This window comes from Chinchilla lanigera, unplaced genomic scaffold, assembly GCF_000276665.1.
Source record: "Chinchilla lanigera isolate Chin_1 unplaced genomic scaffold, ChiLan1.0 scaffold00081, whole genome shotgun sequence".
Lineage (NCBI taxonomy): Eukaryota > Metazoa > Chordata > Mammalia > Rodentia > Chinchillidae > Chinchilla > Chinchilla lanigera.
In genome coordinates this window covers 4,336,340-4,361,903 of record NW_004955482.1, presented here as the reverse complement: position 1 = coordinate 4,361,903, position 25,564 = coordinate 4,336,340, and the positions used below count along the sequence as shown (strand labels likewise).

At 46.3% G+C, this 25,564-nt stretch overlaps 1 protein-coding gene across 4 annotated transcripts in view; it reads left to right on the top strand.

Annotated features, from left to right (window-relative positions):
- LOC102026220 (transmembrane protein 132B) overlaps positions 1 to 24,876 on the top strand; it is a 213,553-nt gene extending 188,677 nt beyond the window's left edge. For all 4 annotated transcript variants that reach the window (XM_013503744.1, XM_013503746.1, XM_013503747.1 and 1 more), the window contains 4 exons: positions 8,139 to 8,344; positions 15,571 to 15,841; positions 17,037 to 17,228; positions 18,065 to 24,876. In XM_013503744.1, coding sequence (XP_013359198.1) covers positions 8,139 to 8,344; positions 15,571 to 15,841; positions 17,037 to 17,228; positions 18,065 to 19,213 — 1,818 coding nt within the window. In that variant the 3' untranslated portion in view covers positions 19,214 to 24,876. The remainder of the gene's footprint in view (positions 1 to 8,138; positions 8,345 to 15,570; positions 15,842 to 17,036; positions 17,229 to 18,064) is intronic.
- Positions 24,877 to 25,564: the final 688 nt, after the last annotated feature.

The following is a 25,564-nucleotide window of genomic DNA, read 5'->3' as shown; positions in this document are numbered from 1 at the left end:
GTAGGTCTGACTCAGCCATTAGACCTATCAGACAGGTAATTAAAGGTTATTGTGTTAAAGTCTACAATGGAAATGATAGATAACATGAAGGAGTGGATGGATAATTTCACCAGAGATGGTAGCTATAAGAAAGAATGGAATAGAAATGCTAGATATAAAAGTGCACAGGAACAAAGATCTTGATGTATTGATGGACTTATCAATAGATTAGTCAGTGCCAGTGAAAGAATGGATACACTTCAAGGTAGTCAAAAGAAATTACTAAAGCTGAAACACAAGGGGAATATGTGGTGACAATGGGAATATCTTGGTGACTATCCTATGGGCACTTGTGTAGAATGAAATGTTTTTCTATAAATGTCACCCAGGTCATGTTGGTTGCCAGTGTTGGTCAGGTCATCTAGTATCTTTACTGATTTTTGGCTTATCTTACCATTGCTGTTCTCTTCCTTGCTTTAGTTTTTCCCTCAAGCTTGTTTAACTATGTGTATTTTATTATATAGCATCGTGGTTGTCCACCTTTCTGCCTGTGCCCCTTCAGACTGTCAGGTCGATAAGGACAGGAACTGTACTCCTCCTTGTTCAATCCCCAGTACCTCGGGCTGTTCCTGAGCCTCATTAAATAAATATTAAATAAATATTTGTTAAATGACAAAATATTTAATTCTTATTTCCCAGACAAGAGACTTGGGCCCAAGAAAGGTTAAGCTGTGACAAAATATACTGGGGCTCTGGACTGGGTTTCTAAATTCTCCAAATAATGGAATGGGTGAACGTCAGGGCTGGAAAGCCTGGTATCTTCAGCTTCACATGTGTAGCGTCTGAGCCCCTGAGACTGGATAATAAAGGGAAGAACTGGGGAGACTCAAGTTTGTGGATCTCAGTCTGGGGTGCTGAGCTCCTATGGCTGCCTCTCCTTGGGTGTGAGGGTGACTTCAGAGCATGTAGAGCTTCCACAGGAACATGATTGCATGTTCTCTACTTCTATCATGGAGGAATAAACTCTGAGAAGAAATGGTGCCTCCCGGGCGATTATTATGAACTCAGGACAAATGTTTAAAAACAGTGAACAAAACCAGGAGTACAGTGGAGGGGAATCAAACTTGCGGAAATGACCAGTGAAGGTTATTTTCCTGGTCTAGTGGCCTTCGGCCCGAGGACATCTACATTTACAGTAATAAGGGGGCAGATTGAATTGCTGCTGAAATTCCTGCCTCATTCTGGCCGGTTGCAAACAGAAAAAAGCAAGGGGCCAGAGCTAGGCAACCACAGAGATGAATTTCAGGTTAAAGAGGCCAGGCGCGAAGAGTGCATACTGTGATTCCATCTAAGTGCAGTTCTAGAGAAGGCAGCTACTCTACGGAGCAGGAAGCAAGGCAGAGTTTGCCTGGGGCCAGGGCATAGGGAGTGATGGGTGAAAGAGGCCTGAATGTCTTTTGGAGCAACAGGAATGTTCTTCGTCTGAGTCGGTGGTGGTTTCATGTATGCACACACTTTCACCAGGTGCACCACGTTGATTATCCGTTCATTATAGGTTATACCTCAGTAGAGCCGTACAAGGTCCCCACGCATGTATGTAGACCTTGGCATTCACGGGCAGCCTCCAGCCCCGCTGGAGGCAGGACCGCATCTTCCATGTATGGGGTGCTCCAAGGAAGTAACGCAGTTCTGAGGACCTGAATGCCAGTCCACGCCCTGCCTTTCACCAGTGGTCATCCCTGGACAACCAGCCCCAAGTGGGCCTCAGTTTCCTCATGCCTAATACAGATAAAATGCCTAATAATAGAGCTGTTTGCAGAGTTCTATGAGTATAATTCTGTGTAAATTAAAAAAAAAAACACAAGGTATATGATCATCCAGTGCATGATAGCTATTATTATTTGTTTGATATGATTTGATAAAAGCCAAGGTAAAATAAATAGTGTGAGTATGTGCATGAGACACAGTGTGCTTTACTAAGCATGATTGTACACACAGAACGTTTAGTTCGGATTATAATGGACTAGATTTGACTTTTTGCCTGTTTTAGTACAGAACTGTAATGTTTTCTGAGAATTGTGCGAGACACACATGTGATTCTGCAGTGTTTGTTTCCTCGGCTGGGGGGCACTCCCCCGGGTGGGGGAGGGGTCACGGAGCTGCTGCATGCGCAGGCGGTACCCCATCGGCAGACCGGTGGGGCACAGTGTGGTAAACCGGACAACTGACAGACCGAACTCCTGCTGCTTTCCTAAGTAGCAGATGAAGTAAATGATGTGTCCTCCAAGATCCCCCAAGGAGACGTCTTTACATCTGGAGAATCCCTTCTGTCTTTTTCATTCTCCAGTAATGGAGTTGCAAAAGTCTAATTTGACAGTAAAAATATGAACCTCTAAAGGCAGCTTTCTGAGGGTGACGTTTACAAGCCATTCCACATGTGCTCAGAGATTAGCCTGACAGAGGTCGTCTGTTCTCCATCTCTGCTGGCACTCGCAGCTCCTCTCTGTTAGGATCGATAGCATTTGGTTTCCGATGTTCCTCTTGGGCCCAGAGAGCCCTGAAGGTGTCATTCAGATGAATGATGGGAGTCTGACTCTGATTTCTACCTTGTCATGTCTTCCTGCTGTGTCTTAAGTCCTGTCCCCAACATAATTGAACTCTCTCTGTGACCTCATATACAGGGGTCTTAATTTTAAGGCAGAAGGCCACACTGACTTCTGGGAATCCAAGGTCACGCATTTATCAGCCTTGTGTTCCCACACTTCCCATTTCTTCTCCTCGTCTGTTTCCTCTCATACACAGGAAGTGACTTTTATTTTCTTAATGCCGTTAGCCTGAGAGCCTTGTGTAAGTCCTTTGACTCCCTTTGTACCCAGACGGACGCTGTTATTGTGATATACAGGAATGAAAGGTTCCAGAGGAAAGAGTTGGGACATAGTCGCACCCTGAGCATTTATTTACTGGATACCTGCTCCATGCCCTTCACCGTGACAGGGAGAGACACAGCAGTGAAGAGGGCAGAGAGCAAGTTCTCAAGCAGACTGTCTTCGGGTGGGGAGCAGAGATTAGAAACAGCCCAGAATGTTCCAAGAGTGGTGATTACTGGGAGGTAAGTTATGTAACTGCAGTTGGCATGGTGTGAGTCACACTGTATAAGCAACAGGAAGTGTAGGCAATAGGGCAGTATTTGTAAATATTCTACACCAGTGGGACACAGAGCAAATTAGTAGAATATATTATAGTGCAGGTGGAGAGACACCAGACAGGCGGGTGGCAAATCTAAGTGGACCTGACTGAAAGGATGCCTTCTGAGGAGAGGAGTTGAGGTCCACACCTTCATGAGGCTTTTGGTGGAAAGTAACAAAAATACATAGATCAAAATGACTTTACCAACAAGGAAAATCTAATAAGTCTCAGGCGGTGCCAGGTGGGCTTGTCTAGCGACCCCTCCAGGGCCTCAAGGACCAGAGTGTCTTCTGTCTGTCCGTCCTTCCCAGCTACAGATTCAGCCTGGTCCCACAACCAGCTTCCAAGAGTTCTTGGATCCTTGGTGCACTCCCACACTGTCATTCCCATGTGATGACACCTGGTGGCCAGATGCCTCACTTCCCATGCGTCTCTTTGCTTGAGGAGACATATCCCAGAATTCCTAGCTGCCCTCTCACACCACATTGGTCACAATGGTGTCATGTGACCCTCTCTGGACAGCAGTCACTATATAGGAAAGTGGATGGGTGAGAAGGCTTAAGATAGCTGAAGTGCAGTGGAAAATCTTATTAGTGATAGAAGCAGGCAATGTATATGCATGTGTTGGGCAGAGGGGCTGCCATAGAAAACCAGTTGTGGATGCCAAGAAATCCCAGTCTTTAGAAGGCCCTTGTGATGGGACCATGCCCAGAAGAGCTCAAGGGAGAGGTGGAGACCCCCAAGAAAGCTCCTCTGCAGGGCTGGGATTGATTAACAAGGTGGGACCAGAGAAGGAGGCTGGTCTAGATCTGCAGATCCTGAGAAGCCTATGCTAGGAGTCCACATCATGTGGGATGTGGCCCTGAGACCCGGAGAAGATTGAGGTGCAGGCTGAGGAGAGAGCCCAGGGCCGGAAGTCGGCAGTCAGGTGCAGGCTTGAATTGTTACACACACAAAAAACCTGGGAGGGGGCCCACTCCCCAAATCCCAGATTCAGGACAGGCGACATGAAGACTGTGACACTCCACAGAGCTACTGTGAGGAGAGGTGAGAGGGAGCGTGGTAGCAAGGAAGTCCGGTACACACGGGAGCCGCCTACTCCATCAGTTCTCATTAATGAGGTAGTTCTAAGGTCGCAGTGAATGCTTAATTATAGCGCACTGAACTGTTGTTGATAGAATACTTTAACCTTAAATCCTGAAAACAATCATTCTGTTAGGTCCTGTTTCCTTTAACAAAGTTCACAAGTGTTAAGTGACCTGATTGAGGCCACCCCACTGCCAGGTGGCAGGATCGGAATTCAGACCCCGGCCATCTGCAGGAGCTTCCTGAGCTGCCCTCCACGGGCCCTACCTCGCCCCTGCTCTGGTCTTTGACTGACAGCCGAGATGGGAAGGCCGAGCATGCGCCCTCTGGCTCATCCCATCTGGGGGTGGGGGTGTGCATGGTGCGTTTCCACCAGTGACCTGAAAGCCCTCTGACGATTGATTTTACGGTCACAAATAACTTAGTAAGTGGGAACATTTATAAATACGGAATCCACAAACAATGAGGGCCAAATACAAGTCCTGGGCGTGGGCAGCTGTGGTTTCTGTATCTAATGTATCTTCTATTAATAGCATGCGCTATGACTGGCCTGTGTTGAGTGGTTTTAACTGAGTTACATATGGATGGGAGACACCCATTTCTGAAGGCTGTCCTTATTCCAAGAGAAGGAGCTCCAGTGACAGGTGACGTACAGAATTGCTAACGCCTCTCGCTGTGTTACATTTTTCATTTACTTTTTACCATGTGAACTATGCACCAGTTCCTGAAAGACAGGGCACAATGAAGTGCTCTGAAAGAACGCAGGTTCACAGCATTCTTATTTCGCTTCTTATTCCAGTTTCCAAAGCTGAAGTGATCCCAACAGAGGGCCCCAACCTCAGTGTGATTTGAAGTGGGTCTGGGCATGTGTGAGCAGGTAGCAAGCAGTCAGTGCAGGGCAGGCTTGGGGTCTTCGTGAACTTTGGCTTCTGTCCCTGCAGCGTCCTGTGTGAAGGGGGGGCTCTCTCCACAGTGCAGCTTCCGAACCCCTCCTGAGAACCTAAGTGGATGGCAGGCAGCTCCGCGTTGCGTCGGTGTGATGGGATTTAATAATAAGAGTGTGACCCTCTGCTCCATTTTCTGCTCTAAGTGGAAGTCTTGTTCTGATTGCTGCCTTTATACAGGGGATAATAATGCAGGTTTCAGTCCCTTGAACATCCCCAAGAGATAGCTGATTTTCTGGGCTCATCATCCCCTTGCCCTTTTAAAAAGGAAAGCAAAAGAAGGATGGGAAAGTGTCTTCTTTTTCCTAAAGTTGGAAAAATTAAAGAGATGCTCTTTGCAGCTGCCACTGGGACTTGCAGGATTCAGAGGCATATTAGCTACAGTTCTCCACTATCACTTTAGATAATTATTAATTGTACTAATGTATGGGCCACTGGGTGATAGTTTGATATTTGTATATAGGATGTAATGGTCAAATCAGGGTAGTTAACATTTCCATCTCCCTAAACATGAAAAAAATTTTAACCCATAATAGTAAGTATTTATTTGATACAGTGAAATATTTCAATACATGTACCCAGTGTGTCCTGATGATATCAGGGTAATTAATGCATATCTCATTACCATTATGATTGGGAACTTCAAGTTCTTCTTGTCTAGCTATTTATAAAATGTACAGTAGGTTATTGTGAACCCAGCACCCACCATCACGGTCCTGTAGAACACTAGAACGTATTACTTCCGTTTGTGTTAGGGCATCCATTATCTAACCTCCCAGGATTCCTGCTCCCCAGCCCTGCCCAGCCTCTAGTCATCACTAGTACACATTCAGGTTGACTTTTTAAAACATCTACATCTGAGAAAAAATAGAATTTGTCTTTCTGTGCCTCAGTTATCTCACTTGACACACTGTTCCATTCATCTGCTGCAGATGATATCACCGTTTTTTAGAGCTGGGTAATATCCTGTTTGTGTATTACCACGGTTTTGTTCTCCACCCATCTGCTGATGGGTGTCTAGGGTGATCCCACTGCCTGGCTACTGTGGGCAGTGCCGCTGTAAATGGGTGCATTGCCGTCTCTTCTCTGTGCTGGTGATGTCTCCTTTGGCTGTATCCCCAGGGTGGATGGCTGGATCGTGTACTACATTTACCTTCAACTTCTGTGGCACCTCGATGCTGTCCTCCATGACAGCTGTGCTGATTTGCATTCCCACCCACCATGTGTGAGAATTCCCTTTTCTTCACATCCTCACCAGCAGTTCCCCTCCTTTTTGATAATAGCCATTCTAACTGGGGTGAGATAATATGTTTTGACTGCATTGTTTTGACTGGAATTTCCCTGATGGCTAATGAAGTTGTGTGCTTTTTCATGAATTTGTTGGCCATTTGAATTTCTTTTTTTCCAAACACGCACACGCACACACACACACACACACACACACACACACACACACACACACAAAACAGACACACAGGCCAACGGAACAGAATAAAGTGCCCAGAAATAACCCCATACATTTACGGCCAACCGATTCTCAGTGAAAGCTCTGGAAACAGTGGGAAAAGGACAGCAGTTCAATAAATAGTGCTGGAAAAACTGGATATTGCCATGAAGAAGACTGAAACTTGACCCTGTTTCACACCCTCACACCCTCTACAAAAATACGCTCAAAATGGATGAAAGGGGAAAAAAAATCCTACCAGAGTGTAAGACCCAAAACTCTGAAACTGCTAGAAGAAAACATAAGAGCCGTAGGTACGGATGGTGATTTGAGGCCATCTTTGGTCAGGTCCAGGGGAAATGATGATTCGTCTTAAATGACTCAGGCTTTCTCTGTGGAAGCTGGCATTTCTGCTGTTGCCCTGGAGTCATTCTCCTGGTGGTGAAAAGCACACAGCCAGCCTGTGTCTGGGGCTCAGAGGGCTGCGTCAAGGATTAGCCCTGGCTCATGGTTTGCAAAACTGCCTGAGCGGTGGCGTTGCTGATTGAGGGAGGGAGCCCTGCCAGGGGCGCAGCCCGGCCCCATGTCCCTGAGAGTCTGTGGCCTGAGCCGGTTGTGTCACGTTGCTGGCCTCAGTTTCTTCATCTGTAAAGTGAAATCAGAAGCCCCGGGAAGTTGTACGCTTCTGCTGTTAATTGCTGGTTTATTTTGTGTCTTCTGCTCATGCCGTGGTCCTTGCTGCCCCCTTCCCCTCCTCTCGTACAATGTAAGCACCTTCTCCTGGTGGTCCGGGACAGAAAGTCAGCAACAATGTCTTTGTTTATCCAGAAGATGTGTTACGAGAGGGGGCTTACATTGTTGAACCCTCAGTCTGTGAACGGATGAATTAAAGATGGTACCTTCAAGTGCTGAGTCAAAGGGTGACGATGAAATGCTTCATCCTTATCTGCATTCTACAAAATTGCGCTTGCACAGGGCAAAAATAACTGCACCCAAATCTAGTGCATTTCACAAGTGCTTTACCCACTGGAATTTTAATCTAGTGCAAAGCTCTCTTGATTTTTTTCCCAGAAAATTCTCTATATGGGTTGAATAAACTGTTTTTTTAGTAACATAAGAACCTCTTATATATCTTCAAATATGAAGGACTGAAATCAGACACACCTGAGGTTGGACTGGTGGTGGTTTGAGTACAGGAAAAAAGGTAAAGAAAAAAAGCACTCACAAACAGCAACAGAGGTTATGTAACTCTATTAGATGGTGTTTATGCTTTTACTTGTCAGCACTTTGTAACACACAATGGTTTTCCTGGAGTCTGTTTATCAGTATCTGCCACTAATTAGAACCTACAAATTGCCTCTGGTGTGCGCTGTGTCCCCTGAGTTGCCTGGGTGTCTGATCCATCAGCGCCGCGGTGTTTGGGGCCTTTGGCTGCTCCAGGGTCTCCTTGTGCCTTTCCTGCTGATGCACCTCAGGGTTCTCTCTTTCTTCCCCCGAAGGTCTCCAACAACTGTGACTCCATTTTTGTGAACGGGAAGGAGATGAAGAGCAAAGTGGACACGATCGTGAACTTCACCCACCAGCACTTCACCTCCCAGGTGGAGGTCACCGTGTGGGCGCCCCGGCTCCCCCTTCAGATTGAAATCTCGGACACGGAGCTGAGCCAGATCAAGGGCTGGAGGATCCCCGTGGCCTCCAACAGAAGGTGAGGCTCAGAGAGGAGCCGTGGAGCTGAGGCTGCCCGGGCCTGGTCTCTGCGGGAGGAAATTGGCCCAGGGAGCTGCGCCCACGGTGGCTTGCAAGGGTCTGTGGTCAGGACTCCCCTGGTTATCCCGGGAACTTGTTAGGGATGAGGGGGTGAGGGTTGGGAAAGTAACATGAGATCATCATACTGAGTCCTCATAGAGTTGTCCCTAGGATTCTTTAAGATGATGTAATAATGCAAGAAGTGCTGAGCACAAGACCTGGCATTTAGGATCTGCAGAAAGAGTAACACAGTTGAGATAGTACCTAATGTTTTGGGGTCAGCTCTGATATGTCATCTTTCAAGCCCCAGGAAGTCACAGGCTCTATCCCACGGCTCATCCCAACCAACAGCATGGAGCATTGGCTCAGCATTCCGCCTTATCCCAGCTCACACAAGGGAACAAGAGGGGAGGGTCCGGGGAAACGCGCCTGCCATCTTCGAAGACTACACATCAGCACCTCGGCTGGCCCGATGTGCATTGCTTAAAGCCCGTTGAAGAGATAAGGAAAAGTCCCAGCCAGCTCTGTGCATATCAGCGCATGGAAACAGGGCCAGGCTCAGCCAACACGGAGGCAGCTGTGCCTCCTCAAGGAGAGTCGTCCAGGGGTCCTCTGCAGGGAAAGGCCCATGTGCCATGAGCAGACCATGAGTAGAAACGGGTGGGAATCTGCTGCCGTGTGGCACAGGGAATGCTGGAGGGAAATCCCAAGTCACCGTACAGAAAACTGAAGTCATTGTGACAAAGCGGCATCGGCCAGGGAGTGTTCAGAGGGAGTGAGGAGCACGGGTCCTTGTTAGGAAGCTGAAGCAGGAGTAGCAAGTGTGTTCTGCTGTGGTGTGGAAGGCGAGCGAGGCCAGCTGTGCCATGGAGCTGTCCAGGCTGCTGTGCATTCCTCTTGCTGCTTATAGCAATGTGCAAGAGGAGAGGTAAGCGGAGGGAGGGACCAGGACACGAGGGGGCTGGAATTCTCAGCATCCCTTGATGGTGGGGAACGAAAGACTCGATGCTGGAGGAGTGTGCTCTAGCACGAAGGCCAAGCACAGAGCTCTCAAATCTTGCTGAAAATGGGAGAGCGGACCCAGGGCAGGTGCCGCAGAGGTACCCAGGGCATCTGCTTCCTGTGACCCCAGGTGGAGAGGTCCTCGCTATCCTTTGGGCAAAACTACTAGGGATGGAGTATGGTGTGTGTGTGTGTGTGTGTGTGTGTGTGTGTGTGTGTGTGTGAGAGAGAGAGAGAGAGAGAGAGAGAGAGAGAGAGAGAGAGAGAGAGAAGTGAAGCTGACCAGAACAGCCCTGCCTGGCTCTGAGCCCAAATGCTCAGTAGAGCTACAGCCCATAAAAGTGGGGCCAGACTTTTACACAGACACAGAACAGATTAAACTAAAATGATTTTGGTAGGATATAGGGGTTTCTGTCATAATATCCAAAATGTGGAGAGTGGAATTTATAATCACCAAGAAAATAAAAAGCTTAGTGTCAGGAATTATAAATAGCTCAGAATCAGTGAAAAAGTAGAAGATCTCAACAAGGAAATGCAGTTTGTGAAAAAGGTCAGGATAGGAAGTCTGAGCTAGAAAGTATGATAAGTGAGGAAAATCCTTCGACGAGTGGGTGAGAAACAGCATGGATGACACCAGATAGAAACAGTGAGGTTGGGGCAGATAGCAGAATTTACTGAATATGAAGAACAGAAAATAGAGTGGGGAAGAATGAACAGAGCATCAGGGGCTTTGGGGACAATAATAAAAAACTAAAAGTCCTATACCTAGAATCTGAAGACTCCGATGAAGAAGTACAAACAGCAAATAAATATATGAAAAAGTGTTCAACATCATTGGTCATTTGAGAAATGCAAATTAAAACAATGCTGAGATTCCATCTCACCCCAGAAAGAATGGCTATCATCAAGAAATCAACCAATAACAAATGCTGGAGGGATTGTGGGGAAAAAGGAACTCTACTGCAGTGTTGGTGGGAGTGTATACTGGTACAGCCACCATGGGAATCAGTGTGGAGATTCCTCAGACTAATATTAGAGGTTCTGTTTGACCCAGTTATTCCCCTTCTGGGTATTTTCCCAGATGAACTAAAAACATTATACCACAGCTATATATGTCACTCATGTTTACAGCAGCACATTTTGTAATACCTAGATCTTGGAAATAACCCAAATGCCTATTATCCAAGGAATGGATAAAAAGATGTAGTACTTTTACACAATGGAGTATTACTCAGCTATAAAGATAAACTTGAGGCTTTTATAGGTAATGGATGCAACTAGAGACCATACTCATAAATGAAATAAACCAGACCCATACGTGTAAACATTGTATTGTCTCCCTAGTGTAAGAACCTGAGTGAGTCAATAAGATCCGAAAGGTACAATGGATATTATGAAAGGGAAAGAAACTGCTCAAAGGGAAAGATCAACTAGGATGGGAGAAAGGAGATGAGAAGGAAGGAATATATATATGAGATAGCTAAGATAATTATACTATGAATTTCTACTAGCTCATTGAAAGGAACAGTTAGTGCTTATACTGTTTGATCAGTTTTGCATGCCTGTATCTTATAATCTGAGCAACTACTTTGAAGATAACAATATACAGTATAATAACCATTGTTAGTTTCCTATCATCTTGTTTTGAAATTCTGTATCATTTTTATCATTTTTTTATTCTCTTTAAAATACAAAAATCTAGAATCTGAGGGGAGAAGAAAGAGTGTAAAGCTGGAGGAGTATTTGAAGAAACAGTAGCTGAGATCTCCCCAAATTTGGCAAAAGGCATAAACTTACACAGTCAGAAAGCTGGAGAAGTGATCAAAGTGGTAAACTCGAACAAGTGACATCATAAGTAAGCTTCTGAAATTTAAAGAGAAAGCAAGAATCTTCAGAGCATCCAGAGAGAAGGGAAGTTAGTGTCTTAGTCACTGTCTCATTGCTAGGGAGAAATGCTGGAGACCCACAATTTAAAGGGGGAGGGATGTTTTTGGCACACGGTTTTATGTCCTTCATCAGCTGGCTCCGGGGCAGAGAGAGCACGGCAGGAGGGTCTGGGTGGAGGATGCCATTCGTGGCCTGGAGGTCAGGAAGCAGAGAGATGGGGGAGGAGTGGGTGGGAGATGGACCCCTCCAGGTCCGGCCTGCAGGGACCCACCTCTTCAAGCAGACCCTGTCACCTAGCAACAAGTCAGGTCTAGCAGCCCTGTAATCCAGTCACCTTCCAAACAATGAGGCTTTGGGCGCCACTTTATTTTGTTTACTTTTTAAAAATTACTTTTATTGGTACATTTTAGATATACAAAATGATCACATTCATCGTAGGTGGACCTGAACATAGTATCTGTTGATTCTTCTTTTTTCCCCACCCACCTGCCTTCCCTTCAACACCCCTCCCCCTCCTTATTCACAGGCTTTGCTTCCATGTATTTCCTTCTATTTTTTTTATTTCCTCGTCCTTCCTTTCCTCCTCTTGTCTCCCTAGTTCCCCTTCCCACTTGAACATTTTCTATTTTCCAATATCTATTGTACATTTTGGTCCTTATTTACCCTTTCATTTTCTCACACCAGAGAAACAGTGCAAGCATGTGTGTCCAGTTTACTTGACGGAAGAGTGTGGTCTCAAGGTGCATCCATTTAGCTAGAAATGTCTCAAGCTTATCCTTCTTTAGGGCAGAGTAGTACTGCATTGTATAAAAAAACCCCCTGCATCTTTATTCATTCATTGGTTGATGGGCATTTGGACCGTTTCTAAGATTCAGCTACTACAAAGTGTGCTGCTGTAAACATGGCTGTGCATATATCACTGTGGTCAGATGCTTTTAATTCTTCGGGGAAGATACTCAGAAGGGGAATAGCTGGGTTGAGTGGAACCTCTAGTTTTAGTTTTCTGAGGGACCTCCACACTGATTTACATAGTGGTTGCATCAGTGTACACTCCCTTGAACAACGGAGAAGGGTTCCTTTCTCCCCACAGCCCCTCCAGCGTTTGTTATTAGCTGACTTCTTGATAATAGCTATTCTTTCTGGAGTGAGATGGAATGTCAGTGCTGTTTTAATTTGCATTTCTTGAATGACCAGTGATGTTGAACATTTTTTCGTATACTTACTTTTTGGGGCCATTTTGGATCCAAAGCATCACGTATAGGAATTGGAAGGACGGTGAATTTCTCACCTAAACCCATGAGGCCAGAAGAATGCAGTGCATTATTCAAGTGCTGAGAGAGAAGAACTATCAGCCTCAAATCTATATCTGGCAGAAGTATTCTTCAAGAATGAAAGGGAAACAAAGGCATTCACACATGAAGACAGACTTGAAGGAATTTGTTTCCAGGAGGCCTGCCCTTAAAGCATGGCTAATGGAGCTTTCTCCTTTAAAGAGAAAGTGATAACCAAAATAGACCTGGGAATTTCAGAAAGGAAAGACACACCTAAGATGGATAAAAATAGTGTTAAAGAAGGTAGAATCACTGCCTAAATTCATGATGAGTCCCTTCCTAATGAATTTCTTAAATCATATTTGGATGTTGAAGCAAAAAGGTATAACATCATCTGATACGACACTGAAGTACACGGGAAATCCTTAATTACGTTTTTGAATTGGGGAGGGCGCAGGAACCTAAGTGGAGCTAAAGCGCCTACATGTGAAGTGGTGAAACATTGCTGTCCTGGGGCCACCGTAAGCTGTGCATGTGTAGGTATGAAATCACGGGCATGCTTGCACATGAAAGAGCTTGTGAAATCAGTGAAATTCGAGAGAGCTCTTTGTACCAATGCCACTTTCCCACTTCACTGATACAGTCCTGTAGTTATAAGATGCTCACATTGAGTACAGTGGATCTCCCTGTACTTTTTTCCTGTACTTTTTTCAAAACTTTCAGTGAATTTGCAATTACTTTAAAATTAAAAGTTAAAAAAAAACCATACTGGACAATGTCTGTCCTAAATTAATGGAACTGTTTTGTTTCAATATTACGGTACTAAAATTTCCCACATTCACAGACAACTTTTATGAATAGCTGCTTTTAAGTGAAACATTAAATATGCTTTATAATATTCTTTCAGTTTTACCCATTTAATTAAAGGGAAGTTCACAGTACTACAAATGCACATGTGGTAGCATTTATTATAAAATAAACTTAATCTAAAATGAATCTAAAGCAACAAGACAACGTTATTAAATTCTGAGTAGATACTGTTTGTTGTCTGTGTGTTCATCTTTATTAACTAACGGAGACTGTCAAGCATCAGGACACTCTGCCATCTAACAGAGATGGTCCTGTGATGTATGCTGAAAGACTGAAAAGTAAAAATGGAATGGCTTTCCAGTATGTCATGCAGTATTTTTTAATGCTCTCTCCTTTGCACCTAAAGTTATCTATCTTACCCATAAAGCTGTTTGCCGCTTGCTTTAGGAAACACATTGCTTTGTTACAGTGGTAGTGAGAAGTTTCTGTACAATTTTCTGCCACAAAAGGGAGGTGGAATGGAAAACGGGAAGAAAGGTGGGTTTCGGAAGGTGCATGGAACCACATATACATCTGTAGTAGCAGTTGTGGCGCCACACAGCCACTGTGGACCTTGACGTTAGCAGGCACACACACAGAGAAGGCAGTCTGCTTGGTATGGATCCATCCTGCCTGTCTTAATTACTTTCTTATTGCTGAGACAAAATATCTGACTCCCACAAATTAAAGGGTGAGTTTATTTTGGCTCACAGTTTGTGGAGATTTCAGTCTCGAGCCAGCTCTTTCCAAGGCAGGGCAACATGGCCGAGGGACATGGCAGAGGAGAAATAGTCCACAGCAGGGTAGGCAGGAAGCAGTGAGGAATCAAGGGAGGAGGAGGGAGATAGACCCTTCCAGGCCACGCCCACAGTGACCCACCTCTTCCCACCAGCTCCACCTCCCAATATCACAGTCAGCTGTAAACTCATTAGTGGACTCATCCACTGATAAGTATCACACACCCATGATCCAATCACCTTCCCACAATCCTGTCTATGAGTGTGTGATGGGACATTTTAGATATGAACCATACACTGCCTCTGCAAGTCATAGCCTGTCCTTTGTCTTATCTCTTTCCTCATTGGCAAGATCAGGGTCATAATTCGACCTCAGTCTGTAGTGTTCTGTGAGGATAGAATGAGTGAAGCGTGCATGGCTATGGTGATTTAATTGTCATGGTTCTGGAGAGACTGGGCCCATGGTGGGTCTGCCTCAGTACCCATGAGTTCTTGCCCCTTTATCCCATGATACAGTCCTTGTTCACGGATGTGACAGACTAGGCAGCAGCCACTGAGCTAAGTTCTTGTCTAAGAGGAGGCAAGATGGGTTCTCCTGCAGGGAAGGTTCTGGAATTACAGTGTCAGAGAGAATTTCACAGGGTGGGGTGGGGTGGGGACAGGTGAGGATCAGAGATCATGTGCTGGGACCCTGAGGAAGGGAGGGACGGAGGGAAGGAGAAGCCAGGCTGGTCAACAGGGAGACACATTTAAGTATTTCAGCAGGAACAGCAGTGCCTTGTTCCCGCTGCATGGGTTTGATTGGGCCAGGCCTGTGGTGGGTGAGGGTGATTTGGTGCTTTCAGCACTGCAAGCTCAGAGGAGGCCACTCCTGTGGAACTGTGAGGCCTCATCCAGTGGGGAGATGGGCGCTGGAGCCTGGGGCCATCCCAGGGTTTGTCTCTGCTTCCTGAGGGGTCTTCCCCCCTGCTGGGAGGGCTGCACGGCTGTCCTGGTTTTGATGCCCCCCATGAGGAAGCTGAGCCAGTGGAGGGTGGAATGCCTGGCTAGAGGACCCAGGGGAGGAAGGAAACTGGACCCAAGCAACCCCAGGCTGTCTCTTCCCCTCTGCAGGCCAAGGCCCTGCTTCCTGCTTCCCACGTGGGGAGTAGTTTCTCAACAACCGCTTACCGGAGCACAGAAACCAGAGAATCTACCTCTGCCCAGGGCCTGAATCTCCCTCCACTCTGGGGAGGTGGGGTACACACACTGTCTGTGTCCCAGAGCGAGGCCACCGTGGAGAACATGGTGACCACGAGTGTTTGTTGAATGAATGAGTTGCGGATGACAGGCACACCAAATGTTTCCTTTCACTGTGTTCTTCACATAGAACCTCAGCAGCAGGGCCGGGCTGCTCTTGGAGGCAGGAAGCTCACTCTGCTTTGGTCTCTGTGCCCCAGGCCAACCCGGGAGAGTGAGGACGAAGAGGACGAGGAGAAGAAGGGCCGGGGCTGCTCCCTGCAGTACCAGCATGCCCTGGTGCGCGTCCTCACCCAGTTTGTGGCCGAGGCTCCTGACTTGGGCCAGCTGAGCTACATGCTGGGCCCTGACTGGCAGTTTGACATCACTGACCTGGTCACTGAGTTTATGAAGGTGGAGGAGCCGAAAGTCGCCGAGCTACGGGACGGCAGGACGCTGGCCGGTCGGGAGCCGGGAATCACCACCGTCCAGGTACAGCTTCCCCGCTTGGCTGCTTGGCCCGGCTCCCATCTGTATTGATGAACAGCCACGTAACTGGGTGGTCCAGAGATGAGCACATGGCGAGAGCATGCATGCACACCCACGTGGGTGTGTGTCAGTGTGCCTGGATCCAGGGTGTGTGTGTGAGAGAACTGTGAGAAACAGTCCAGTATGAAGTGAAAAGATTATTTTTGACATGTTAGAATTGAGAGGCTAACTAACTGAATCTCATTTACCAGAGAAAGCTAAAGAAAACTCATAGTGTAACCTTTTCTCAATATAATATTGTACTTCTTAAAACACATTCTTTCTGGCATGCTGGGGATTGAACTTATGCCAGGCTAGCGCTCTACCCCTCAGCAATATCCTCTGCCCTTCCTGAAATTTTCTTTTGAGAGAGGATCTCACTGAGAGGCCCAGGGTGGCCTGGAACTTGCCACCCTTTCACCTTTGCCCCTGCTACTTTACTTTTTATACAGGATATTGCCCATACAAGGGAGCCAAAGCTCTGAAAGCCAGTTTTCCCTGTAGCCTTGCAGTATAACCATTTAGCTGTATCCTGCATTGGTTGCACTTGAAGTTGGTTCATTAGCTGTATTTCAGCAGTAGACAAAAAGATTTTTAAAAGCATATATTTGCTCTAAAAGATTCATGGTTATAAGCTCTCTACCTTAGTAAGAGTAAAACAATTTCTAGCTGACTCAATGCAGGAGCAAGTTGCAGTGTGTTTTTCTTAGACAAGCTTACAATGTTACTGCTTACTTGTTCATATTTTAGGTGTTGGCGAAGTTGGGTTAAACGTGCTATGTCCTGTGTTCGCTTTCTATTTCTGCGTAACAGATGACCACAGTTAGCGTCTTATAGCGGCACAGACTTAGGAAGCCATTTTTGTGTAAGTCAGGAGGCCTTGGGGGTGTGGTGGGGTTCTCAGCTCCAGGTGCCCCAGTTTGAGATTGTTGTGTTGCCTCTCCGGGTCCTCACCTGGGAGTCAGGAGAAGTAACTGGCTTTTGAAATGATGCAGGTTCGTGGCATAACTTAGCACTCAATATTTGTAGCACTGAGGTCCTTGTCTCCTTGCTGTTATCCCTGGGGTCACTCCATTCAGGGAGGCCGCGACAACGATGACAAGGGCTCAGGAGCTCAGTGGTGCGGGGCCGAGGCTGAGCTTTTGCACTGACTCCCTAGGTCCTCTCGCCGCTCTCGGACTCCATCCTGGCTGAGAAGACAGTGATCGTCCTGGATGATCGGGTCACCATCTCTGAGCTGGGCGTGCAGCTGGTGGCTGGCTTGTCTCTTTCCCTGCAGCCTCACAGAGCAGACAAGAGGGCCATTGTCTCCACAGTGGCTGCCCAGGATGTTCTCCAAGCCCCCCAGCAGGTGAGGACCCCAGAGGCCTCGTGCCCTGCTCCATGAATTGACTGCCTGTCTGCTCCAGCAGAGCAGATCAGCAAAGCACTCCCAAGAACGGCTGACTCTCCGAGTCCTTCCAGGCCAGCCTCCCTGTCTCTGAGAAAAACATGCAGAGCCTCGGGTACATTCCCTTTGCCATTCACTTTCCAGTGGGCCACTGTGTGCTAGGAACAGTCTGCTGCTGGACTGTGAACAAAAGATTGTGTGTTTGCCTTTGCCAAGGAAGCAGGTGATTTCTGACACTCAGAAATTCCATTTCAGCTACTTGAACAGGCATGGCTAATAGGCCCCAAATTGCTGTCGTTTATCGCAGTTATTGTCGACTTTACAAATCTCCTTCATCTTGAAAATTTTACAAATCATTTATAAAGACAGAGGGGCCCTGAGCTTTCCAGGCCAGCTGGCCTTGTAGTACATCCCTGACCAAGAGATTCCATGCAGCATCGTTTTGCTTCCTAGTAAAGAACATGCAGAGCCTGATTAGTTGCACCTGAAGTTGATTCAGATAAATTTCCTGATCTTTCTAAGTGTTTTTAGAAAGGTCAAAGTCACATTCTGCAGTATGGAGTGCAATAAATTAATTTGCACTTTAATGCACTCATTAAAGCATGTCATTTATTTCTCACACCAGTTGGGCTTTAGCAGTTTATTGATGCCAGCTCAAGGGACAATAGGAACTATGCAAGATTGGAAAACATAGTTTGTTTTTCTCTGTATGTTTAAATAACTGATACAGGAAATCATCTCTCTGTAAATTTGAAGGAACCAGATTATAACATTATGCTTTCGTCTGTTTTCCTTAGGAAGCAATAGTCAGTTCTTGGCTTTTGTTCAGTGATGGCTCAGTGACGCCTTTAGACATTTATGACCCCAAGGATTTTTCCATAACCGTATCATCGTTGGATGAGATGGTGGTGTCCGTGCAGCCAAACCTCCTGTCCCGGTGGCCAGTGGTAGCTGCAGAGGGGGAAGGACAGGGGCCCCTGATTAAGCTGGAAATGATGATCAGTGAGCCTTGTCAGAAGACCAAGAGGAAGAGCGTTCTTGCTGTGGGTAAAGGGAATGTCAAGGTCAAGTTTGAACCCAGTATTGTTGGACACCAAGGGGGCAGCAATGATATTGAGGGCGTTAACCGGGAATACAAAGACCACCTCAGCAATTCCATTGAGCGGGAAGGAAACCAGGAGCGAGCCGTGCAGGAATGGTTCCGACACGGCGCATCCGTCGGGCAGGAGGAAAGGACCAACAAAAGCACAACCCTGCAGTCTCCCGTGGGAGGAAAGGGTGAGAAGGTGCTCAAAAGTGGTGGTGCCGACGCCTTCACAAGCTTCCCCACTCAAGGGAAGTCGCCTGCATCCAATAACCCTAGTGACCTTGCAATGACCTCCAGGGGCCTCACAGACCTGGAGATCGGCATGTACGCCCTGCTCTGTGTCTTCTGCCTGGCCATCTTGGTCTTCCTCATCAACTGTGTGGCGTTTGCTTGGAAATACAGACACAAAAGGTTCGCGGTGAGTGAGCAAGGCAACATCCCCCACTCCCACGACTGGGTCTGGCTGGGGAACGAGGTGGAACTCTTGGAGAACCCAGTGGACGTGACTCTGCCCTCCGAGGAGTGCACGACCATGATAGACAGGGGGCTGCAGTTTGAGGAGAGGAACTTCCTGCTGAATGGCGGTTCCCAGAAGAATTTCCACAGCCAGTTGCTCAGACCTTCTGATTATGTCTATGAGAAGGAGATGAAAAATGAACCCATAAGTTCTGCGGGCCCAAAGAGGAAGCGAGTCAAGTTCACTTCCTACACCACCATCCTCCCCGAGGACGGCGGCCCCTACACCAACTCCATCCTGTTCGGCAGCGATGACAACATCAAGTGGGTCTGCCAGGATATGGGTCTGGGAGACTCGCAGGACTTTAGGGACTATATGGAAAGGCTGCAGGACCAGATGTGAGCTCCTTTTTTATGTTTGTATTCACCTTTATGCCTTCTGTTTTCAGGATGGTGGAGCAGTGAATCTGATCAGCAATAGAGATGACTTCACAAAGTTTACTGGTGGGATCTCTACCTAAGCAGGCTTCAGAGGCCTGGAGAGCTATGGCCACCGGGTTTTAACCAGGAAATGCCTCTCAAACAGCTACACACAGGGCCTGGAGAAATTCGGAGACAACAGTCTATCTCCTGCCTGGTCTGAGCTCGGTGCAAGTATAATAAACCTGACCCCACAGACATTGCTAGTCATCTCCTGGCAAATGGCCATGTGGTGTGTAATTAGGAAGGATTTGGGTGGTGATTTTTCTATTTTTAGACCTTTTAAAGCACAGTGGACACTTAGAGCCCTTGGCCTGAGTTTAGACATATGTGAGAGATGACTGAATGTAGCTTCCTTGTTTGTTAGGAGCGCTGCTCATTATTTTTTATATACATTTGCACCCGCACATGTTCCTTTGTCCTCTGGATTTTTTGTGAAATATGACGCGAAGAAACTTCAGTCTCTGCTCTGACATCTGTTCAGTTGACATGCGTGTTTCACTCCCTGGCACTCACCTTGTCCTGTCACTTCCTGGGGCCCTGCAGGATGTTGGGTTTGTCCAGCTTTCTGCACTACTGAGGGGCAGTGTCTAAGAAGTTATTCTTATTGTTTTTGTTTCTTTTTGCTGTTCAACTTTCCTGAATAAGACCGGGATGGGGTTTTACTTAAAGTGTTACTGTCCCACGAGGGAGGCCCATTTCTTTACAGTTTTGTACACGAAGCTTAAAACATTTGGAGAAAAGTTGTGACTCACAAACATTTGTTTTTGTCATCTGCTCGTTGAAAATTCTGGGGAGCTCCTGAAGTGCATTTCTGAGGAGAGAAAGACCCCAACATAGCTGTACTTATAGCTGTATTCTCTGTGGTCAACACAATGTATTATCCAAACTGACATCTAAAAGTGGAATTGATCCTACACAGAAAGGAAATTGCCTGGGAAATAGTTTCAGACTGAACTTTCCATTTTACTGGAACACAAAAATGTTTTAATGGTGTTTAAAATTAGCAATATATAGAAATCCTCCATGCAGTGACCAAGGAAACCAAATCTCAGTCATGGCCCTGACAGAATTAAACGTTTGCAGGTATGTATTGGTGGAGAAAAGCAGTAGGTTCCCTCTGAATTCATAAAAGTAAACGGTTGCTCCACAGCCTAAGAAGCTGTCCTTCCGAACAATCTGCCGCTGTGGAAAAATCAAAGTGGTCAGAGAGTAAAAAAGATTCCTGTGTAATCTTAAAAATGTTACTGAAAAACATCATGAATGGTCTCAGGCAGAGCAAGATTTTGAAATAAGCAAAAATGCAAGTTTTATTTGTTAAGATGGCATGGGTGGAAAGGGGTGAAATGGCATGCCCCATTAGGAGTTAACCAAGCCATTTGCATCTCTGAGAAATGGAATTCTAAAGGCCCCAAGCAAGAAGGACATGGACAAGGTCACCTGCATCAGTTTCTTGGCTCCAAAAAGTTGGTGACCAAGCTATTCAGAAGAGAGCTGGTGTTGTGCAGTTGTTCTCTTATTTTAGATTCCCATGGGTGGGAACATGGCAGTCAACCTCTTTCAGCTATGACGCGGCAGACAGAAAGTCCATCCTGTGTCTTCAACTACAGTGTCTTTGCAGACAGGGCTGGCACTGCAGGGGACCTTGGCCTAACCTCCCAACGCTGGAGACTGGCGTTCTGTTGGTTCTGTAAGCGTTCAAAGTGGGACTTAGGGACCAAAGCTGGTGGGGTTCTGAGGAACCTCAGTTTGACTGGAGAATGGAGCCAGGGTATCCAGGCATTAGCAGCTCAGGCTTTGCAAACAGATGTCTGGACCTCTAGGAAAAGCCCCTCAGTTAGCCAGCAGCTTTCGAAGAGGTTGCTGGGCAGGTGGCCCCAAGGCTGGCAGAAGAAAAGCTCATGCACTAATTGACACACTGCTCTCTGGGTAAGTCCTGCTCCTCCTATGAGGCATTCTCATCTGGTCTCCCCATTGGGTCTTCAACATTAATGAGATCATGGGGGTTCCTTCCCCAAAGTGAGGAGCCTCACCTGAATGGAGTCTCACACTCACAGCTGGCTGCATCCCCCTGGCACAGGGAGATTGGGCAGTGGTGTAGTTCAGAAGGAAATCAGCATTTGTACGTGGGGCGACATTAAGGAACAAACACACTGGAGCATTTCCTGTAAGCGGAGAGTCTGATGGGGGCGGGTCAAGGAGCAAAAGGTCGGTGCGCCTGTGGAGCTGGGAACTGACCGTGGTCCTGAAGTTGTTCTCATGGACTGTGTGGAGTCACCCAGAGGGAATCAGCCTCTGTATCTGTGCTGGTGTTAGCATTCAGTCAGTTCAAAATAAAAGTCAAATGGAAGGTGGTGGTGGGTCCCTTTCATCATACAACATTCACATGTAAATACATGACATATGCCCACACGTGTGTGTGCGAGTCCTGAGGAGTCAGAGATATTTAGTGGGAATCAAGAGCGGCTGTTGTCATCTCAGTTTGGCATGGACATTACTCAGCCAGCATAAGAGAGTCTCACAGATGCATTTTGTTCTGTAAATATTGCTCGAGATCATAAACCAAGGCTTATGTCCCCTTGTTTTCTAGCTAGTCAGCTACAGTTATTGAGCATTATACTAAACAATATCTAAACTCAGTGGAATAATGTAAGATAGTTAGCTTGGGAATTCAGTTGCCCAGAGGGCATGTGGTTTGCCTGGATTCTCTAGGTTCGTATGGTGGAGGCATCCAAATTACGGGTCTCGTAAATAACCTGAGCCAAATGGGGGCTATCAAGTCCCAACCTTTCCCACAAGAATGGCACGCTCAGAGGAAGGAAAAAGGAAACCTTTCCAGTGGGCACCAGGCAGTGAACCCTGTGGTCACACTGAGGAGGGCTGAGATGTAAGACACCGATCATACGACCTGGAGCAGTTGAAGGCTCCTGGTCGCTATTTCCAGAGTCTAGTTGCACGGCTTTTGGGGCCAGAACACAGGGATCGAGAAGCAGCTGCTGCACTACAGAACTGGAGTTTAAACAGAGAGGTGTGTTCTACTTGAAAGTGTGAAAAAAAGACCATAGCAGTTTTCTTTGCAAGAACAACGTCTGTTACACTGCAGAATATGCTGTGTGCTGAGAGAAAGAATAATCAACTACCTAAAGGTTTCTGTTGCACACTGGCCAGGGTAATAAATTCTCAGACTATAATAATCCTTAATGTCTAAGCCGGGAATTTCTATTTATAAATATGAAAGGAGTGAACACATGGATTGATTTTTGTCCATGGCCATATCTGTAGACTAATTTGTACCTTGCTAATTTTAAGTTTTACAAACATTTTGATCAACATTCTTGTTGCCTTTTTTAAAGAAAGGGGTCTCTCTAATGCTGGGATGTTGAAAAAACAGGAAAAATTGTGTTTCTCAGTGAAGAACCTCTTCTAGTCCAGCAGCAACAATCACAGAGGGTGGTTTCATCTGAATTGTACATGTCATTGGCACCATTGGGGATTCTGCTCTAATCTCCTGAGAAATGGTCTCAATTCTCTGTTGTGTTCTCTGTAAATGATACCATAGATGGTTTATAAACTCAGTAACCCTTCCCCCAATAAACATGGTACACGTGTAATGTAATGCTGATCACCTATTTTGTAAATGGACAGAATGGGTGGTGGAAAAGTTACGCTGAAATATGGATAGCAGCTATTTTTGTATGTAATATAGGCAGTATACTGAAACTCTGAGAGTTGTGTTGGAATAAATATCCTTTAACATAAAGCATGCAAAACTGTAGCTTTTAAATGTACAGACAACCAGCTCAAAAATATCTAAACTGATGGTGGGAAAAGTATTGAAGCCTGGCATCGGGAAGTAGGAGATCCGTTCTGGACAGTCCATGGCTCGTGTTGGGATTGTTGGTGGAATTTGCCAGAGTACTTTGATCTTACCCTTCATTACTTTTGGATTTTTCCTTCCCCCCCCCCCTGGAAATCTTTCAGAAATAAAGTGACTTCATTTTCCAGCATAAACGTATATTCTAACCACAGGGTAATTCATCGTTTTTAACATGACAATAAACATTTAAATATCCTTCAGTTGGTTTCATTATTTTATCCACGTATTTCCAGCTTAGTTTTGGCATCTGTTTGACTGGTGTATATATGCATATATATGTATATTTTTTTCTTTCTTTTCAGTCAAAGATTTTAGCACCCTTGATACAGCAATAAATGTACACCAAAAGTAAACAGTCCCTAAAGTTGCAAATTTTCCTGTTGACAACCTCCCATTGGCTCGGCTGATAGGCAAGATGTCTCCTGAAAGTGGGCCCATGTGTCTGTCAGCTTCTCAGGGCTCCCCCTTGAAATGGTGCTGAGGCACCAATTGTGTGGCAGCCTTTGGCCCCTGGAACCCTTTTGGTCTTTACTTGCCAGTGGCTTGGTTATGTGTCTGTATATGGGCAGGGGCTTTGGATGGGGTCGCAGGTTCCGGGCACTGTGGACCCAGACAAGCAAGCTGTAGACACAGAAACAAAACTGTAGACAATGGGTGCTGTGCTTTGAAGCTGGTACCGCTGACAGGTTGATGCTGGTGCTGGCTGGGCCCTCCTGGGCTCTTTGTTGGTGTGAGTGCATTTCTCGACACTGCCAGCACCATCTGTGGCACTTTGGTAAATGCCAGCCCTTGCTTTCGGGATGAATTTGGATGTCCCTTAGCAACACCTTCCCATGCCGTAAGAATGTCCACACCATATCCAGTCTTTCTCCAGTCCCTATGGATGCCTGTAAAGGCTGGCTGAGGAAATCTAGGGTGCGGAGTAACAGCTTTTCTCTCATTTAAAATTTCATCAACCATTGAGCCAGAAAGCTCTCCTGGTGGCAGCCCCACCCCATTAGAACTCTGGGTAACTGTTTCCCTCCATGAGCTTCCTTGTCTTCTTTCTCTTTGGAACACAGGACCGAGCCATGGGACCCGGCTGTTCATCCCAGTTATCAGTGTGCATGTACAGGGTTTAGTAAAACCTGTCTCAAAAATAGAGGGGAAAAAGGAAAGTTGGAAATGAGATAGGCAATAGAGTGAAGCTTCATGCTTAAATTTGTGTGTACAAGTGAAAAAATGCAATGGCCTGCATTTCCATTTTCCTTTAGGCATTGAAATTCTTGATGCCCCTTCATTCCTTTATGGCTTTGTACAGTTTAAATAGGTTATAGAATATTTTCGTTGTTTGCTTTTAGAAATTTCTAAAAGAACAAAAGTACGGACACACCCTAACCTGGGCTGCGGTGTTGACCGAGTTCTGTGGCTCAAGCGGGGCACCATGGGTTACCAGATGGGAAATAATGATGCAAGTCCATTAGGGAAATTGTCTTCCCAGCTCAAGGAAGCAATAATATTTACCAACCCACAGTACTGGACAATCTGCGTGTTCTGTGAAATGTCTTTAAAATTTCTTGGGTTTTAATTGCTGCTCCTGGTCAACCGTCCAGGTGAAGCACTGTAATTATATGTTAAGGACTGAAGTCTCTTTGGATGTTGCCAAAACATAGAGATGACCTTTGTGTACATCCACACTGCCCATTGAAATAAAGCACTTTGCAAACAGATAGATGGATGCTGACTTGGAATTTGGGGTCTGTGTAATGCTGATTTTTCTATCCGTTGGAAATATTGTAATCACCCCCTAGTATCTGTGGGAGCCTGGCCTCAGCCCCTCTGTAGGAATCCCACTCAATAAAGCCAATAGCACGACGCTGTGCATTCACTCTGTTCTCTTTACAGAGAGACATTTTCTTCCCTCTTAGTCACTTTATGGGCTCTGTTTGACCCACGTGTCCCACACCTTGAAGACACGTTCCATTCTCAAGGGCCTTGGAGGGTGCCAAGGAGAGCAGGTCTCCAGTTTCTCTCTACTCCTGTTTCATTATTCTCATCTTTCCCGCCAGTCTCCCCAGGGCACATCTGTACACACCAGGGCACCTGCTACCATCTCAGTTGCTCTAGCGTGGCGCTGTCCTGCAGCCCTCGGTGCACCCCTGTGCCAGGCTGGCCGGGTGAGGGCCCGTGGTGCTTCCTTGTGGCACAGGTCTGGTGACTCTTTCTGCAGCTGCCCTCCATTGGAGCCTTATCTTAGACATGTAGGAAGGGCGTCAATTTAACATGCAACGTTAATACTACACATCTGTGTGCATTTAAGCCACTGTCGACATTGTGGAAGGCAGGATCTCACCCAGGGATAAAGGAGGGCTATAAAATACTGCAAGACACAGTCACACCCACATACCATTACTCAGC